The 18,205-nt window shown below is 49.5% G+C and overlaps 1 protein-coding gene across 2 annotated transcripts in view; it reads right to left on the bottom strand.

Moving 5' to 3' along the window:
- Positions 1-18,205, bottom strand: part of INTS3 (integrator complex subunit 3) — a 38,125-nt gene that overhangs the window by 8,908 nt on the left and 11,012 nt on the right. For both annotated transcript variants that reach the window (XM_059932158.1, XM_059932168.1), the window contains exons 4-18: positions 13,334-13,447; positions 13,053-13,137; positions 11,633-11,699; positions 8,852-8,996; positions 7,631-7,760; positions 6,249-6,346; positions 4,878-5,069; positions 3,830-3,917; positions 3,242-3,321; positions 2,691-2,782; positions 2,240-2,346; positions 1,371-1,490; positions 862-991; positions 343-397; positions 25-128 (exon numbers count right to left, since the gene is read on the bottom strand). In XM_059932158.1, coding sequence (XP_059788141.1) covers positions 25-128; positions 343-397; positions 862-991; positions 1,371-1,490; positions 2,240-2,346; positions 2,691-2,782; positions 3,242-3,321; positions 3,830-3,917; positions 4,878-5,069; positions 6,249-6,346; positions 7,631-7,760; positions 8,852-8,996; positions 11,633-11,699; positions 13,053-13,137; positions 13,334-13,447 — 1,607 coding nt within the window. The remainder of the gene's footprint in view (positions 1-24; positions 129-342; positions 398-861; positions 992-1,370; positions 1,491-2,239; positions 2,347-2,690; positions 2,783-3,241; positions 3,322-3,829; positions 3,918-4,877; positions 5,070-6,248; positions 6,347-7,630; positions 7,761-8,851; positions 8,997-11,632; positions 11,700-13,052; positions 13,138-13,333; positions 13,448-18,205) is intronic.

Raw genomic sequence — 18,205 nt, 5'->3', positions numbered from 1 at the left:
GCAGTCAGGAAAGATGAGCCTTACTCCTCAGTGATCTCCTCGGGCAGCACCTCCCCTCGGAAGTGGCCCTTGAAGAGCTCCTGTAGGCAGGAAGCGAGGACAGACAGCTGCTCCGAGTCAAAGTCTTCCTGGGTGGTAAGACAAGGAGGGACTATCACCACCCAGGCCCAAGCCTCACTGCCCCCACTACCCAGAGCTTTCTCCCTCCAGGATCAGCCGGCCCCTCCCCCATCAGAGGGGGACCCATCTCGAGTAGGGGAAGGAGGCAGTCAGATGCCTGCGGGGCTTTCAGCTGGGCAGGCTGGGCTGCTTCCTCCCTTAAGGGGGTGGGTTCCTCCTCACCTCCAGGACCTGGTCCACGATTTCCTGCATGACCTCACACTGGGCCTCTGTATCACTGCAGTGCAGAAGGGAGAGGAAATCTCAGGGACGTAAATGATAGCAGAGGGCAGGACACACACCCAGAACAGCGTGCTCAAGCACACTCCGGTGCACAGAGACAAAACAAAGGAGCTCTGTGGGAATCAGGGCTGTGGCTGAGGAGGCCTCAGGGCAGAATCTGCTGCTCTCTAGGCAGAGGCCAAAGACAAGGGAAATCCCCAGAGCCCTGCTTCAGGTCCCAGAGGCTCTTCTACTCAGAACCTTGGAGTGAGAGCCCGGGATGCTGGGGCACACGGCTGCCCCCTCCCAGCCCACACCCCCCAACCAACACTGCAGAAGGCATCTCCCACGCAGCTTCAACCACCCCTCCACACACCCCCACCATGTCCCCTCCAAACCCACCACTCTGCCACCCCACTAAGCTCCAGGAAGAAGCCCAGGGCTGGACCTCCGGAGGTTGAGAGCAGGGCCGGCACCCACCTGCCCTTCTGAAGCTGGAGCACTTTGTCCCTCAGGGACTCATCCAGCTGGTCAAGGTAAGGGGTGATATCGACTGGCTCTTCCACCACTGTCTCCTTGATTGGGTGGAAGCGAAACTCTCTCTTCTTTCCTGAAGAGAGTGATTTAGGAAAGAAGTCACTTGGCCCAGACACGAGAAGCAGAGACAGCCCCCTGAACAGTGTGGCCCTCCTGACATGCGCCTCGTGTGCACCATTCACTCAGAGCTGTGAGTGCCTGAAGCACTTCCCTGAGCGTGTGCGTGTTCTAGCCTCAGGAAGCAAGAGAGGGCAGGGACCACTTCTCCTTTTTACCCTCCTGCTGCAGTGCCAAGTGCAGGGTTCTGCACCTTGGAGTCTCATCCAGGAATCCTGTTAACAAAACTAACTCGGAGAGGCAAAGATGACAGAGAGACCGCAGAGAGGCTGCTCCTGCCAACCAGTCCTCTCGGGATTGACACAAGCCTGAACTACCTTTGCTGCCAGCCTCACCTTTGCTGTTGAGATCCTCCTCATCGTCACTAAAGGCTGCCTCTGCGTTGTCATAGCAACTCTCATCCTTGTCTGACATGTGGTTGTCCATCTCCATGGAAACTGGCTCCTCAATTTTGACTTGGGAGTAAAGAAAGACAAGGCATTTGATGGCCTCCTCTGTCCCATGCTCCTGGGAAAGGGAGACTAAAGGACAAGTGGGAGGATAAGGAGTTCATGACCTAAATGGAATATGAATTCCGGAAGGACAGGCGTCTTGTCCTCAACCCTCCAGGGCTTTTGGTGGGGATTTTGCTAGGAAAGAGAGCAGCACAGAACCTGACTCCTCTATGCTCAGCTGAGGATCAGCGAGTAGATAAGACCAGGCACAGTCCCAAGTGCTCTTTAATTTAAAAGTAAGTTGGGAAACTCTGCTTGGCTTAAGGAAGGGGTGTGTGTGTGTGTGTGTGTGTGTGTGTGTGTGTGTGTGCAACTGGAAGCAAGATTTGAGACCCAATATGACAACCTCTCATCAGAGGCCAGGACCTGGGAAGAGAGAAGAGATGGGCAACGCTTAAGTGAGATAAATGCACATTCCATTCCAGTAGGTAGAAGGCCTTCTACCTACTGAGGAGAGGTTAGTAAGAGAAAAAAACAGGAGTTAAGAGAGCTCAGTGAAAAGCAGATAAGATTAGATGGAGAGGGAGAACCAAGGAAGATGACACAAAAATGAATAAAAGAAAAAACTAGGGAAAGAAAAATTGAATGGGACAGTGTCACAGGGTAGAGCATTGCACAGGGATGACATCCTAAACAAGGGCTCTAGTCTGAGCACCCTGGATGTCTCCATCCCTCTTTTGAAACAGGTGATGGAATGGATGGGTCTGTACCTTCCACAGGTGGGCTGGGAGAACTGCAGAACTCAGGAAACTTCTCCCTCAGCATGGCCCGCAGCTCCTTATCCAATTTAGGGTTGTCAAATAGGGGAGCCAGATGCCTAATGCGGAACATGAATGAAGGTCAGTATCAGAGCTCCTCACTTCTAACGCAACATGGAGTTAAGCAAATAGGTTTAAGCCCAACTGGTACAATTGGGCCATACTCAGATCCTTGGGAAGGGTCACCAGGGCACAGGGAAGGCATGTGAAGCCCTCTGCAAGAGAGAAATTCCTCTAAGAGTCAAGAGGACGTATGTCTAGCAGTCTGTGGTGGAGCCAGTACTTTTTATACCTCTTGAGGGAAAGGGTCAGCAGTGGTACAGCAATATCTGGATGTGCCCGACCTAGTGAAAAACGAGAAAACAACCCATTTCCCTGCCCCACAGACACATAAAGTCCTTACGCCAGGACCCGTTTCTCCACAATGTGATTGAGGGAGGAAAAGACACCCTGCCGCACATGGCCCTCCAATGGTGGATAGAAGTTGGGAATGATCTGGAAGGGAAGAAGAGGAGCAGCAAATGAGCACAGGACTTTCCATCCAGAGTGTTCTGCTGAACTAGATCTAAAAAGCTGCTTTGGTTTTAATCAGGAGACACTGGGAAGTATGGCTGCAGAAAGGACTGGAGTGTTCCTGATTGTCCTGTGCTGCTAAAATGGGAAACTCTTACTCAACCTGGCTGCTCCTCAAGGAGACCAGATTTTACCTTAAGTCATCATCCTTGAAGCTGAGAAACCCAGTGGAGACATGGAAAGATTCAACTGGAGACAGTGGGAATGAGGAAAAGAAGCATTCACTAACTTGGGAGATAGGACCCACGGCCATGACCCACTTCTGCTCCCACGGTCAAGGGGCACTGGGAAGACCTCTGCACTGACCAACAAGGTTAGAAGGGACACACACTTAACTCTGCTCAGGCAGCATGGGGAGAAAAAAAGGGCTATGGCACTTACACGGCACATGAAGTCCAGGAGTGTGGCAGTGATGGCTGGGTGGGGCTTCATAGAGTGATGCATGACCAGGATGGCTGGCTCTGGAGAATGTGCAATTAAAGGTCCCCCCACATCAGACAGTCTATTTCCAGCTCCATAAAATGAGGTATCAATATGTATGAATGGCTCCAGAGAAAGCTATGTCTATCCCCGCCCCCCTCATCCTGCTGAGCAGACCCCAAAGCAGACAACCCCCAAAACAGCTCATAGCCCTCATCTCCCTTCTTGTCCCTAGCACTCAGCTTGGAGGAGGGAGGCAGGAGGAGACGAGGAGCAGGAGATAGCACAGCCTCTTCCTCGGCCTGGGCCCTCCCCACTCAAGTCCAAGCCTAAGGCTATGGGGCGAAGGAAGGGGGTGGAATGATCGCTTAGCCTCATCAAAGCAATTTTCCTTTTAGGTCAAGGGAGCAGTGATGAGGAACAACGGAACTGCTCCCAGATAAGCTGCCTCCACACCACGCCGCCCTGAGATTTATGGCCGCTATCACTGAGACAAGGCAGCAGGGCCTGGGGGATGGGGAGTGGCGCTGCCTGGTCCCGGTCACATACCTATGTTCATAATGCTGTCCTTGTCTGGGCTAAAGAACAGCCAGTCGTAAAACAAAGCCAGCTTGGCATTAGAGGCAGCGACATTTGACTGGAAAAAAAAGAGGAAAAAAGAGGGCTAGTTTCATCAACCAGCTCCCTTTCCTGCAGAAGCCCAAGGCAGATTCCAGGGCCCACGTGACTGCTCCATCCATGAAATTCAGTTTCTAGTGAGACAGGGTGGACCTCCCGCAGGATTGAAGGCACCCAAATCTGTAAATGAGTATGAGTACCCTGTGGTCTCACCAACCAACGGCCTGGGTTCTCACGCATTCAGGGGAACACATCCTTGATCCCACAGGGAGAACAGCTGGGCCTGGGGGGGCGGTCCCCTGATCACCCCGGAGCTGAGACACTCAGACTAGCCCCTCGGCTGCCTGTGCTGAGCTCCCCAGGCACATTCCTGAAGGAAAGACCCTTAGGCATAGCTTGTTATATCTGAATCAGCACATTCCAAGGACCCGGTCAGACGGGGGAGGGGGAACTCTGTCAGAAGAGGTCAGAGGGCAGCTAGATGCCAGAGAACAAGTTTCCCACCCCGGGCACAGGGAGGAAACGCTGGGAAGGAAATGGCTCCACTGCGGATTCACTATGTTTGGAGAAGGGAAGTATCCAGAGCTGATGCCAAAAGGCATGGAAGCGAGGGTCTAAGGAAAACAAGACCTGAATCTGAGTCAGGAACAATTCAGAGGAATAATCACATGTGGTTTCTGGAAGTTGATAGGAAAGACAGGGCTGCCTCAGAAACCCAGGCTTGGAGATTGGCAGTAAAGGTGTAGATGAACCTGTTCAACCCTAAACCCACATGGGAAATAAAAAGTGTAAGTAAACTTCTAGAGACACTAAGGGAGGCGGGGCAACGGCTGAGACACTCAGGAGGAAGAGAGCGAAAGAACGGTCCTTAGCGGTCGGGTGGCCCAGACGGTCAGGAAGAAGCATGGAAGTGTGAGACACAAGGGAAAGAGGGGCCCTTCACCACCCAACAGCCTCCACCCCACGCCCAGCCCCTCACCGTGCATGTTGTCAGGAGCCAGCCAATGATGGCCCATCGGGGCAAGATATCTGAACTCAGCACTTCATTAGAAGGGTGGACAACCCCACAGATGTAGCGAATGAGGTCACAGCGCAGAGACTGACTGTCTGGGGTTGACAGGTACTGGCGCTGGAACCAATCCTGGTATCGCTTTTGTTGACCAAACCGCACCTGGGGGAAGGGGACGTTAGAAAGAAAAACTGGGAAGGGAGGGTGGGGTCTCTGGACAGAGGGAAATGAGCACCATTCAACTCTAGGCTTGACCTAGACCTCAATTTCTTCCCACAACTTATTCATTAATTTGTATTGTCTCTCAAGTCTCCCTGCCTTTGGGAAGACATCCTGATTTAAATCTTCCTTGATTTAAAAAAAAAATGTTGTCTCCTCAGCACTGACTGAAAGCTTCCTGAGGCTGAATGACCTAACAGGATCATTATCCAAAGCATACAGACTCTCCAAACCTTCTTGCATCAAGTCCTTCCCCTAAACAGACTCTAAGTGGATACAAGTAGCAACCCTAAGGGGAAAGATCTAGATTTCCTCTTCTATTCCCAATTCAACCAAAATAGAGAGCAGAAAGGTTAAAAAAAAAAGCAAAAAAACACTAAACCAACACCGTCCAATAGAACTTTCTGCAATACAACTTTCTAGATGGTGGCGATTGAGCACTTAAAATGTAGCTACTCCAACTGAGGTATTGAATTTTAAATTTTATTTAGTTTTAACTAATTTAAATTGCAACATGTGGCTAGTGGCTACCACATGCGACAGCCCAGATCTAGACAGTTCTCCTGGATGACGTGGGAAACCGTAAGTTGGCTAGAGCAGTGGTTCCCTAACACCAGACTGGCTGCAGAGGCACTGCTGCCTGGAAAGTCTGTTACAAATACAGATTCCACAAGTAGATTCTCTGGGAGAGTAAGATCCAGGAAGATGTATTCTTAACATGCTCCTCAAGCAATGCTGCCATAATTCAGCCATGTTTGGAAACCAAAAGGCCGTACCTCTCTTCCTGAGAGGTCATGGTTCACCCAGAGGAACCGTGAGTTTAATTTCCCAGAATGAGCACTCTCACTCTACCCTTTTATAGCACATTTCACACTTGTAAATTACATTATTTGTACACAAGTATTGGTTTAATGACCCCTTTAGATAGACTGAAAGCTTCACAAGAACTGGAATTGTGTGCCTTACTCAACACTATATCCCCAGTTCTTAGCTCCATGCCCAATCACACACTTGACCACCCCTCCACCCGGCAGTAACCAATGGTAAGACATCTACAGGCTGAAGGAAGAAGCCTAGGCCAGCACCTGCAGCTTCTCTTCCTGCTGCAGTAGGTTAGCTTACCCGGGATGTCATGAAGAGGAGCTTAGTCTCCATGTCTGGAGTTAAACGACATGCTAGGAATTTTCGAGATGTTCTTGACTGAAGAAGCTGTAGGATACCTGAACCAAGTGTGCAAGGGAAGAGAAAAGAGAAGACTGAGGACCAGAAGGAATAGAAAGCAGGTGGGCAACCTGAGCCAGGTACTGATGGCCAGTGGTCTTGCTCATGGGGAAATTCTAAGACATGACCAAGAGGTCGAGCACAGGTATAAGTTGGGGTTCTAACCAGCACCTGAATGATCTGCTCTAACCAACCACCATCCCCAGGACCAAGATATATTCATTCTTTTCTTCTACTGGCCATCCAGAGCCCCCTACTCATATTATTCCAGTTGGCAACATGTGGGAAAGTTAGGGAAAAATATGAGGAACCCTAGCCTCTCTTCCTGCTCCTGACGGTCCCATCACTGGCTCCTGGGATCAATGTGGGTTGTGGCATAAGCACGAGCTCTGGAGTCAGACAGACCTGGATCCAAATCCTGCCTCTGACACTTACTAGCTGTGTGGCCTTGGGCAAATTACTTAATCTCCTTGAACCTCATTTTCTTTACCTGTAAACATGGAAAGTAAAATATCCATCTTACAGGGGTGTCCTGAGGATTAAATGAGTTAACATACATGAGCCTAGCACACAGTAGGCACTCAAAACAACTCAATACATGTTCAATATAAGAGCAGTACAACATAAGGTAAAACCGGGGCTTTCTTCTCCTTTCCTGACTACTGCACTCATGTTATGTGTGCACATGTACGCGCACACACGTGCGTGTTGGACGCGGGGTGGGGAGCAAAGCTGCACAGTCACTGTTTAGACCGTGAGGACCCTGGGAAGGGGAAGGGAAATGTAAAGGGCCTTGCTGGCAGAGGCACACAGAGACTCTTTTCCTCCCCCAAAGAGGATTTTGGCCAAGCTGGATCCTTGGAATTCAGAGGCATGACTGCTCCTGGGGAGGAGCCTTCGCTTACAGGACAAATTCCAGCCCCTCTGCTGACTCAGTCTCACAAGCTGACCTCTGACACCCCTGACAGACTCAGTGAAGCTGGCAACTGGTCATCAGCTCCCCTCTTGAGCCAAAGAGCTGCCGGGACAGGAGGAGGAGGAGGGTCACAGTTCTCTGTCTCACTTTCTCTTGAATGACAGCTGGAGCCTGCCAAGTAGGGGCTGTCTGGGAGGGAAGCACCTGAACTGTTCTGTGTGCCCTGCCGTTCCTACACCCAGCTGTGCTTGGCAGAGACTGCCCAGTCCCAAGCTTCCTCAATCTGACTGCCAACGTTCTCCTGTCCACCAACCTCTGCCCTCTTGACGCCACCTCTCAAGGACAGGCTGTCCCAACCCTTGCTTACCTGTGAACTGAGGACTCAAGGCCTGAGGGTTATGGATAATATCTTTCCAAAGCAGTTCAAATTCTGGTATCCTGGCAACATTCTGAAGTAGCCTTACGAGGTCTCGGCCAATCATCAAACATTCCATGAACTAGATGGGGTGGATGGCAGGAAACAGGAAAGAGAATAGAAACATGGATTGTTTACCTGTTGCAGGGAGGAAGGAACAACATGTTCTACGGAGGGGAGGAAAGAGGGTCGAAGGGGTTATACGATTTTTTCTGGAACCAAGGGTTGGCTCCAAGCTGTTCAGGGGAAGACAGCTGAAGTGGAGGACTGATAGCAAGGATGAGAGGTTATTGGAAACTGCGGAAGCCCTGCTGGTTTTCACATTAATCCGTTGCCCTGTCCTCCGAGAATTGTTTCACTCCAGGTCAAGGGATACTAAGACTCAAAAAGGCTAGGGCTGGCAAGTTGAGCCCCAGACATCTTACCCCAGAACTTGCTTGGTCCAACAGAACATTCTATGGTAATGGAAATGATCTCTATCTGTGCTGTCCAAAAGGACACCCATTAGCCACAGGTGGCTAATGAGCACTTGAAATGTGGCTAATTCAACTAAGGAACTGAATTACAAATTTTTATCTAATTTCAATTAATTTTTTTTTTTTTAGGCCACGCTGTGTGGCATGCAGGATCTTAGTTCCCTGACCAGGGAATGAACTACGCCCCTGCATTGGGAGAACAGAGTCTTAACCACTAGACCACCAGGGAAGGCCCTAATTTCAATTCATTTTAATTTATATTGCCACATGTGGCTAGCAGCTACTGCATTCGACAGCTTAACTCTAGCATCTGTCTCTCTTGGGAGATCTGACAGTGGACAATTCACAATCCCACATGATCATGGCAATTACCCAGGTGGGTAGGTGGGGGAGACAACATAACAGTGGGAACACAAGATAGCTTCTGTCTGTGGTGTGCTGTGCAACAGTGTTCATGAAGCTGACCAGGAAAATCCCTAGGATGCCAGCGTAACTGGCAGCATTCTAGGAACCAGGGTTACTCCACACTGATTTCTCCACCCTTCTATCCTCATCTGTCTTACGGTGATGAAAAAACAACCGACCTTGAACCACCTCCATCTCTCCAACACAACATCTCTGGCCCCAGGTCACCATGCAGAACAGAAAGAGGTGTCCCATCCTGGGTTTCACTTCCCCACACTGTTTTTGTCCTCACCCGCTCCCGAAGCAGTGAGATGCAGAAGTCCACCTCCTTCTGCCGCAGGGCCTGCAGCTGGGCGGTCCCATGGTGGTCGACGATGAGGCGGAGGTATGTGTAAACAGCCATGGCAATGAGGATGCTGCTTTTCAATACCCATTCCCTGCAGGGAGGGAAGACACTGGCACCTGTACTCCGTCTAGACCCTCCCACTTCACCCCCACACTTGGCTCCAGTGCCTCACAGATGTGTGATGATTAGCACTGGGAGTAAGTTTTTGGTTCCTTAATTGCCCGCTCCTGCTGTCGTTATCTATCTTGGACTATTAACTGGCTAAGGTAGGGACAACTTCCTCCCACTCTACCAAGTGCCCAATAAAGGTAAGTGCTAAATAAAAGCAATCTCTCTTTACCACATAAGAACTTAGCTTCCAATAAAATAATTTTGTTTGTTGACTCCGTCACTCAAACATTAACTGAGTGCCTATCGTGTGCCAAGCACTGTCGAGGTACAAGGGACAAAGATAAGCCAGAGCTTCTACCTGGCTCAGACTACGAAGAAAAAGGTTTGGAAGTGTCCCTCAGTCAGTAGTTCGTAAAGTGTGGCCCAAGGACTCTGGGGATTACCAAGACCCTTTCAGGACCCTGGAGATTTCAGAACACACTGTGTCAGCTTGTCATTAGCAGCCCACCACGTCACAAACCTTCCCCTGGCTTGCTCTCTGGCCACTGATCCCACTCCCAGTCAATGAGTCACCTGCCTTAAATCATAATCTGAAAAGACGAATGAGATTTTGGATAGCAAACCTATTTTCCCGGGAGTTTTAGACGTTCCCTGAGGAAAGGGGGGAATGAAAGAATTGTGCATTCCCTGCTGCTTGAAAAGGGGTGTTAAGACACAGTGGGGAGATTCCAAAGACTCCAATGCTGGCTCAAAAGCACCAAAACTGGGGAGCTGTCTCCCTCAAGCAAGTAGTTTGTAAGGCTTTGGCACCCCTGCTGGAAGGCAGGGAACCAGAGGAAGAAGACAGGGAGTTTAATTAATCCAAGCAGGCAACATCCTGATTCCGGAAAAGTGCTCAAGCCACCTAATTAAGAGACTCTGGCCTTTTCCTTTCACAGAATGAAAGCAGCAGCCAAGGACACAGGGATGGGTCTCCCTCCCGCACCTGTTATCTTTTAATTCCACGGCCCTAGAAACACTTGGGAAGGAGTGAGAGGGAAGGTGTGGAAGAGGACAGTTTTAAACTTCTAGGGACTCACTTGCATCAAAGGATGTGAGTTTTTTGGAGGGCAGGAGAAAAGGTAGGGCAGTTATCTGACACCTGTACACTAAGACTGCACTCTAATTGCCCGAATGAGCGGAATTCTGCTTTAAGGTATGGGAACAGGAGGTATCTGGCACCAGGGACAAAATGAGAAAAATCACTTTTTAGGAAGATTTGCTAGTAGAGGTGATGAATGCATCTGAATCCTGGGATGGGGTAATGAACAGAAAGAGAGATGAAAGTGAAACCCTCTGACCCAGGACGTTAGGAAGGCACAGCGACCTAAGAGAAGCAGAGACCTGGTAAGAAACCACTAGGATCTCGTGTGCTGTGTGCTGGTACCGAAGACGGAAGAAGTGCCGCCGGCCGCACCTGCAGCTGCGCATCCAGGCCCAGGGCACTAGGTGGCACTGCACGGCAGACCTGGCACAGCTTTCAAGCTCCGGCAGAGCACAGAGCGCAGAGCACAGAGCGCAGAGCACAGAGCGCAGAGCACAGAGCAGAGCACAGAGCACAGCACAGAGCGCAGAGCACAGAGCAGAGCGCAGAGCACAGCACAGAGCGCAGAGCACAGAGCAGAGCGCAGAGCGCAGCACAGAGCGCAGAGCACAGCACAGAGCGCGGAGCGCAGAGCGCAGCGCAGAGCACAGAGCGCAGAGCACAGAGCAGAGAGCAGAGCGCAGAGCGCAGAGCGCAGAGCGCAGCGCGCAGCGCGCAGAGCACAGAGCAGAGCGCAGAGCGCAGAGCGCAGCGCGCAGCGCGCAGCCGCCTCTTTCACAAGTGTGAATAAGGGAGGAGGCCCATTCTTCTAAACCATCGGAAGTATGGAGGCTATCAGCCCTCTCATTCACGTGACTACTCTGCTCTCCTCTCCCAGAAATAGACGCTGAAATCAAGCAACAGGAAGACTGAGGCCACAGGACTCAGAGGTAGGCCTCACCCCCAAACAAGTTCATATATGGAACAGCCCTCATATTTTCTGGTCCTTTACTTTTGACAGGGAAGGGAAAGAATCAGCTGGAAAGCCCAACATGCCCCCTCATGCCCTCTGCACCACTGGTCTCAGTGACCTCCTCACTCCCACCACCCCCTGTGCCACTTCAACAGAAGGGGGGCATGGGTAGGATGGATAGTCTTGGAAGGGAGAAAAGGGGTACCTGCCAGGCCTGGGTGGCTGGCTGGCCCTACTCTGCTGAGCTCATTCTCCCCCACCTCCCCCCAAAGATAAACATTCCATGGAGGTCTGGATCAAAAATAAACCCTTATCAGATGAAACGAGTTTTTCCTGGGCTCCGAGAGATTTTAGCAAAGACCTTCTTTCCCACTCCTTCATCCCTGGGCCATACCATGGCATTAATTCCTTCACTTGCCACCAATACACTGGTCTCTCCCTCCCCCACCTCATCCCCTCTAACCTAAGGTGTTCTTGGGCCACTAACAGTCCTCACACAACCCTTGCATCCCCATTTCCCACACTCACACCCACTGAGGCCATATCTGGCTCTTGCCCCACCCTTCACGATAGACTCTACCTCTGCTCCATCAGGATATCCAGAACACTCTCTGCCAACCAGATATTTTTTGCCGTAACATCCCCACCTGATCAAAGGGGGAGAAAACAGAGAATCAGAATGGCTCTGATTAGTGACTCAGCTAATCCAGTACACTTCTTCACCATCCTACTGGTCAGTCCCTAACTGTTATCCCATCACTGATGTTCTGAGTGCTGGAAAAACTGTCTTCTGTTCTGTCACGCTTTAAAGTTTCCCCCTTTGACTCCAGAGAGAAGGGAAGGGAAGGTTTGGGATTTTTCCAGAAACCAGAACTGCTACTTTGCCATAGACAGGGGGTTGGAATGGGAATAGTGTGAACCCTGAAAGGAAATGTCTGGGAAGGAGATATGAAAAGCCCATGCTTGGAAAGAAAGGATGGTATTTCAGACAGGGCCTGAGAAGTGCAGGTGGCTAGCAAGAGCTGCAGTCCAGCCACTGGATGTCCCCAATCCTCTGTCAGGCTCAGGACAGGCCAAGGGTTTCTTGCTTCCACGTATCACAGTCTTGAGTGCTTGCTATGAAACTTCCTGGGGCTGAATTAAACATTCAGTAATGCCAGACCAAAGTCTTAGGATGAGAAGTGGGGACTCCCTATTTGGGAGAAGCCAAACAGGGAAGAAAGTACCAGGAGAGTGGATAAAAACAGCCAGCACAACAATGCTACGCCTTGCCCCGGGTCCTAATTTAAAAATTCCACGGTCACAGAGTCACACATCACATAGATTAAGGTTTATACACATCACAACAGGAGCATCGGTGTTGTACAAAATCCTGAAGAGGAAGCAAAGAACCAAGGGGCAATGGTGAGATAGAGAGGCAGGGTCATTTTTAAACAAACACATGTAATTTTGGGAATAGAAGTAGCAGGGGCAGGCCTCTTGGATATTCAGTGGCTCAGACAGATGTCACTGATGCCAAGAAGATAACAAAACCTAAATGTCAGGGTCTGTTCTGTGACACAGTTCGTCCCTCAGACTGGCCCCAAGTGTTCAGAACATTGAGGTGGAGCCAGAGAAGATGCCTGGGTTTCTGAAAGTACAGTGTGATGAGAACCAATTATTTTGCCCTTACTTCTCTCCCCATTCTTTCCAGATTCTTTCTGATCCAATATGCCATGAAACCCCAGAGTGAGGACTGGTTACAATAGGCCACCTATTTTATACCAGGCCTCGAGTTTGGCAGGAAGGAAAAGGAGGCAAGACTTATTGCTTCAAAAGGCCCCCAGTAATTTTTCAATTTCTTTCTGCAACATACGTGGCCAGAAGATGCCTGGGTCAAAAGGAAAGAGTCTAAGCAATCCAGGAATCAAGTCCCTTAGGTACTTAATCATTCTCCATTGCCTGGATTTACGCTCTGGGCTGCTCTCCTTTCTTCTTTACGTTCTTGCCATCCAACTCACCGGCAATCTGCTTCATGAATGTCATGCAAACACCATCGGCTCCCAGAACCCCACTCTTCACTAGTTCCCGTACCAACCACACCAACTAAAGGAGAGAGGAAAAGACAGATGAAGAGAAAGGCCTGTGAATTTGAGAAAGGGGCTAATCCAATCACATTAGAATTTAGGTGTACAAAGGTAGTAGTAGTATGTTACCCCCGATTCCTCCTTCCCTTCCCCTTAGGAGAGGATCCATTCTGTTACGTCTCTGAGCTGGATTTCTCTTCTCTTTCTGGCCTTACCTGAGTACGGCAGGTATCCTGCAACTTCAAGTACTTCTCCATAAGTATCTGGTTGATTTTATTCAGGACAATATTCATGCCGTCACGACTCACCAGAGCCAAGTCCCGGTAACACTGTGAGAAGTGAGGTTTGTGAGCAGCCAGCAAGCTGAGGATAGGCTCCTGATCCCACTCACAGTGGGCCCCCTACCCTCTCCAACTTAAATACCACCAATGCGATATGAGTGGCAATGAAAGACTTTCCACTCTGGAAGGCAGCTATGTTCACCACCATACCACCAACGCGATATGAGTGGCAATGAAAGACTTTCCACTCTGGAAGGCAGCTATGTTCACCACCATACCACCAACGCGATATGAGTGGCAATGAAAGACTTTCCACTCTGGATGCCATCCTTCCACCCCAAGCCTACCACTTGCTCCATCACACAGGGTGGGGAAAAGGGACTGACCTACTCTAATAAGGCAGAAAAGCCTGCTAAGAAAGGCTCCCTGTCCCCTACCTCCCTTCTTAGGAAGCGTCACACTGTTTGATGCCACCAGCTGAGCAAAACCAGGTGGAGGCCATCTGCTTTTCATCTGCCAGTAAAAGGTCACTGCAGAATGGGTTTGGTTGAATAGCTTGGAAAGGATCTCAAAGAGATTTTTAGACTTGTATTGACACAGCCAGATGAAGCAAAAGGCTAGGAGTATTAAGGAAAGAGGCTCCAGGGACCAGGACCCTGGAAAGAAAGGGCAGAACCAAACCAAACTTCCTTAACTAAACACTTTTCTCTGGGCTGCCCTTTGCTTCTGCCAAGTATTGAAAAAGGAGGGGTCCTTAAGCACACCCAACTCTGGGGGAGGTGAGGGAAGGCATGCCAATTTCCTCTGAGAGCTCTTGTTTCTCTTCCCGCTAGAGCTTTTCTCACCCTGTCTCTCTAAAGAGACCAGACTCCTGGAGGACCATCTTAGGGGACCTCATTAGCAATCTCCTTAGCCTGCTGAGTTCTATGCTGTCAGGGTCTCAGCACAAAGGGTAAAATTTAGATAGGCAGTATCCTACAACCTCAGAAGGCCAGTAGCAAGGACAGCATCAACAATAATAGCAATTATAATAGGGAACATGCACTGGCGTAGTGCACAAACTTTATATTCTATTTATTGCGTTTGAATCACATAATCACCCTATTTATTATCATCTGTTTTTACAGATGAGGAAACAGGCACAGAGAGGTTAAAGTAATTTGCCCCAGGTCACATTAGAGATAAAAGGAAGATTCAAGTCCCAGCACTGCAACTCTAGACTCCATGCTCTTAACCACCCCATACCACCGTTAGAAATAACTAAAAGGAAACGAGGCTGCTGGGGATGGAGGTAAGCGTTTAGAGTGGCTTAGCGACTACTACATTTCTAAACACGTTCATCCTAAGCATTCAAAAGAGAAGTACTGATACTCCTCAAGACCCCAGCTCCCTGGCCTTGGTGTGTCTACGGACTCCTAAGACATTAGCTATTGCTACTTCTACTTCCTCTATTGCCCTTAAGTCAAAACAATCTATCTGATAAAAATAAGAACACTTAGAGATTCCCCCATGTGCCATAAACTTTTCATATCCAAAGGAGAATTTGATTATCCTCTGAATTCATCTGCAGAAGGAGGGCTGGGAGATCAAAAGTACAAGCAAGGGAACAAGAAAGAGATAAGAGAACCCAGTGACCTACTGCCAACGTGCTGGTCAGTAAATGTGGTTCAGCCCTGGAGCCTCCCCTGGAGGATTGAGTCACAGAATGGGCAGAGGATTGAGGGAAGCAGAGGCAGAAGGGAAACCTATGTCAGGCCAAAGATAGAGACACTACTAATTAGTAGTGGAGGAGCAGAGAGGAGAACAGAGAGGAGCCCTGTCTGTTCAAAACAAAAGCAGAAATCCCAGAAATGCAGAAGAGACCCAGGACAGGGAAGGAGGACAGCCCCTCAGGAGACACAGGGTCAGATGAAGCAAGCAGATTCTGTCTGCCTAATTCCATGCTCCATCTGGGACCTTATCAACCACACCTGCTGGTAACACATGGCAGCTGGGTACCAGGAGTATCATATTCCTGATGCTGCAGTTGTCTCTCCAAACTCTGCCAGTTTGCTGCCTGGCTTGGAAGATAAGTAGATGGGGAAAAAAACTCAGTGGGAAACAGAGGATCTCAAAAGAAAGGAGAGGTGACAGAATGGTGCTGAGGTAGCATATCTGTCCTGTGTTGGGAGTAGTGATATTCCAGCCTAGGCCCTCATAGCCCCCAGCTTTCTTTCTGGAGCTGCCTGCTGAGAGAAGCACCTGAACCAAAAACTGCCAGGGCCTGGACTTGACCTTTGATGAAGAGGGAACTTGGCATCGATGTTAAATCCTTTCCTATCACCTGTATCTACTGACTGCGAGAGGCTGCACAGAAGCTAAGGCCTCCACCTTAGCCTCCCACCACACTGCAGTCCCCCAGCCAGGCCTGCTCCCAGCTATTCAGTTCAGACATCAAATAGGAAATAAACTCAAAGAATATAAACACAAAAGCTGCCAACGCAAGTTAAGAAGGTAGAACTGGAACAAAATCCACGCCATGCATGTTCCACTCTCCACCAATACCTGACTGCTCTCTCCTTAACTAAGTTCTCGTGTTAGCTCCACCTACTAAGAAGTCCCAGAGAGCTGGTCCTAACTCTTTGAACCTGCCTGCCAGCACTGACAGAGGCTGCTCAGCTCATGCCTTCCCAGAGCAGGTTTCTGATGTGTTCAAGACTCAGTTTCCACTACCACCTTCTCCGGCATCCCCACCTCCCACCTCTCAGCCCATGGAGATGTAGGAACAGCAGAATCTCCAACCCACCCTGAGGTTTCTGTTCCAGTGACAGAATTAACTCCAAATAAACCCTTAGGAAACACTCCCCTTGTTTTAAGCTGAAGCCTAAAACAATGCATTAGGATCAGTCCTCATCAGTAACGCCTACCTAAAACTTCTGCAGTACAGAAAGCATTTTGTAAGATAATCACCCTTTTAAGGAGAAGGATTAAAGCACTAAGAGGTCACAGATTCTTCCACCATACTCTGACCTGGCTCAAGGCCTCTGAATGAGTCACTACCTGATAGTTCCTCACTTGCCTAAAACTGTATCCTCCTAATTCCCGTCTCCACCCCCTTTGTCTGAAAAGGCCTGACCTGGGGGCCTGTCAGCCTAGGAGGCTCCCAGGTAGCGGATGTACTTGGAAACCTCCAGCATGTGCACATAATCCTGGTGCAGCTATCAACCAACTATGAGACCCAAGGTGAGGGCCTGGGCCACCCTCATGGGGCTGTCATAGAGCAAAAAGAAGACAAGGTGCTCTAGTCCCTTGTCATGTGTGGATGGCCAAATTCATGACATAATAAGCATTTATAATGCATAGCCCTGTGGCCTCTCACTGCCAGGTCAGGCAAAGAGCTAGAAATACCACAGGGCCCTGCCCCCTTCACTGAAATTTACTGATGTACCCTAGCTGATTCAGATCTCACTCGAAACACAAATAAAACCAGCGGGCAAGATGAATTTGCATTGAGATGACTAAATAAGATTTTAATTATATGTATAAAAACCCACGTGAGAGAAAACTAAACCTTAACCCCAACCCTTCACCCCCATCTTTGCCAACACTTTCTTTAAAATAGAGGGGCTGGGCTGGATCACATTACTGGTTAACAACACCAGATTGGAGACATTCATTTGTCTTCAAGGATCTCGATGATAAATTCAGTATGAAAATGAAATGCCAAATTTTTTTTTAAAAGATGTTTTTGATGTGAACCATTTTTAAAGTCTTTATTGAATTTGTTACAATATTGCTTCCACGAGGCATGAGGGCTCTCCACTCCCCGACCAGGGATCGAACCTGCACCCCCTGCATTGGAAGGCGAAGTCTTAACCACTGAACCACCAGGGAAGTCCCTGAAATGCCAATTTAACTCAACAATGTCCCAGCCCAGAAATGGCCTGGGAAACCAAGGCCACAGGTTCCCAAGGCCATTCACCAACTTGTGAATAGTTGCTGCCCTACCATCCATCCTCACCCCAGATCCTGCTCCAGTTGCCATGAGGAGTACAAATACATCAGGTTGCCACGCCCGTAAGTCCTTCCCCTGAGGTTAATTCAAACAGCTAGGCCAGGGGACCATGGGCATCCGTCCTTGTCCCTGGGAATGATTTTCCCTTGGTTTTCCTTGAACAAACGACAATGTGTCTGACCTCCAGGTTTCTTACAGGTACACTGGGAGTGGTTTGGGGGAAGAGAACAAAGCCACCAGTTTCACATGGCTTTTTGAGAGGATTAAATGAAATGTGTCTGGGACTTCCCTGGTGGTCCAGTGATAAAGAATCCACCTTCCAGGATTTCCCTGGTGGCGCAGTGGTTAAGAATCTGCCTGCCAGGGCAGGGGACACGGGTTCGAGCCCTGGTCCGGGAAGATCCCACATGTTGCGGAGCAACTAAGCCCGTGCGCCACAACTACTGAGCCTGCTCTCTAGAGCCCGCGAGCCACAACTACTGAGCCCATGTGCCACAACTACTGAAGCCCACGCGCCTAGAGCCCGTGCTCCACAACAAGAGAAGCCACCGCAATGAGAAGCCCACGCACTGCAACAAAGAGTAGCCCCCGCTCGCCACAACTAGAGAAAGCCCGCACGCAGCAACGAAGACCCAATGCAGCCAAAATAAATAAATAAAATAAATTAATTTAAAAAAAAAAGAATCCACCTTCCAGGAGGGAAGGGGAAGCTGGGGCGAAGTGACAGAGTAGCACTGACATATATACACTACCAAATGTAAAATGGATGGCTAGTGGGAAGCTGCTGCATATCACAGGGAGATCAGCTCGAT

This window comes from Balaenoptera ricei, chromosome 1 (genome assembly GCF_028023285.1).
Source record: "Balaenoptera ricei isolate mBalRic1 chromosome 1, mBalRic1.hap2, whole genome shotgun sequence".
Taxonomy (NCBI): Eukaryota; Metazoa; Chordata; class Mammalia; order Artiodactyla; family Balaenopteridae; genus Balaenoptera; species Balaenoptera ricei.
The sequence above is the reverse complement of the archived record's forward strand: the minus strand, read 5'-3'. Positions and strand labels throughout refer to the sequence as shown.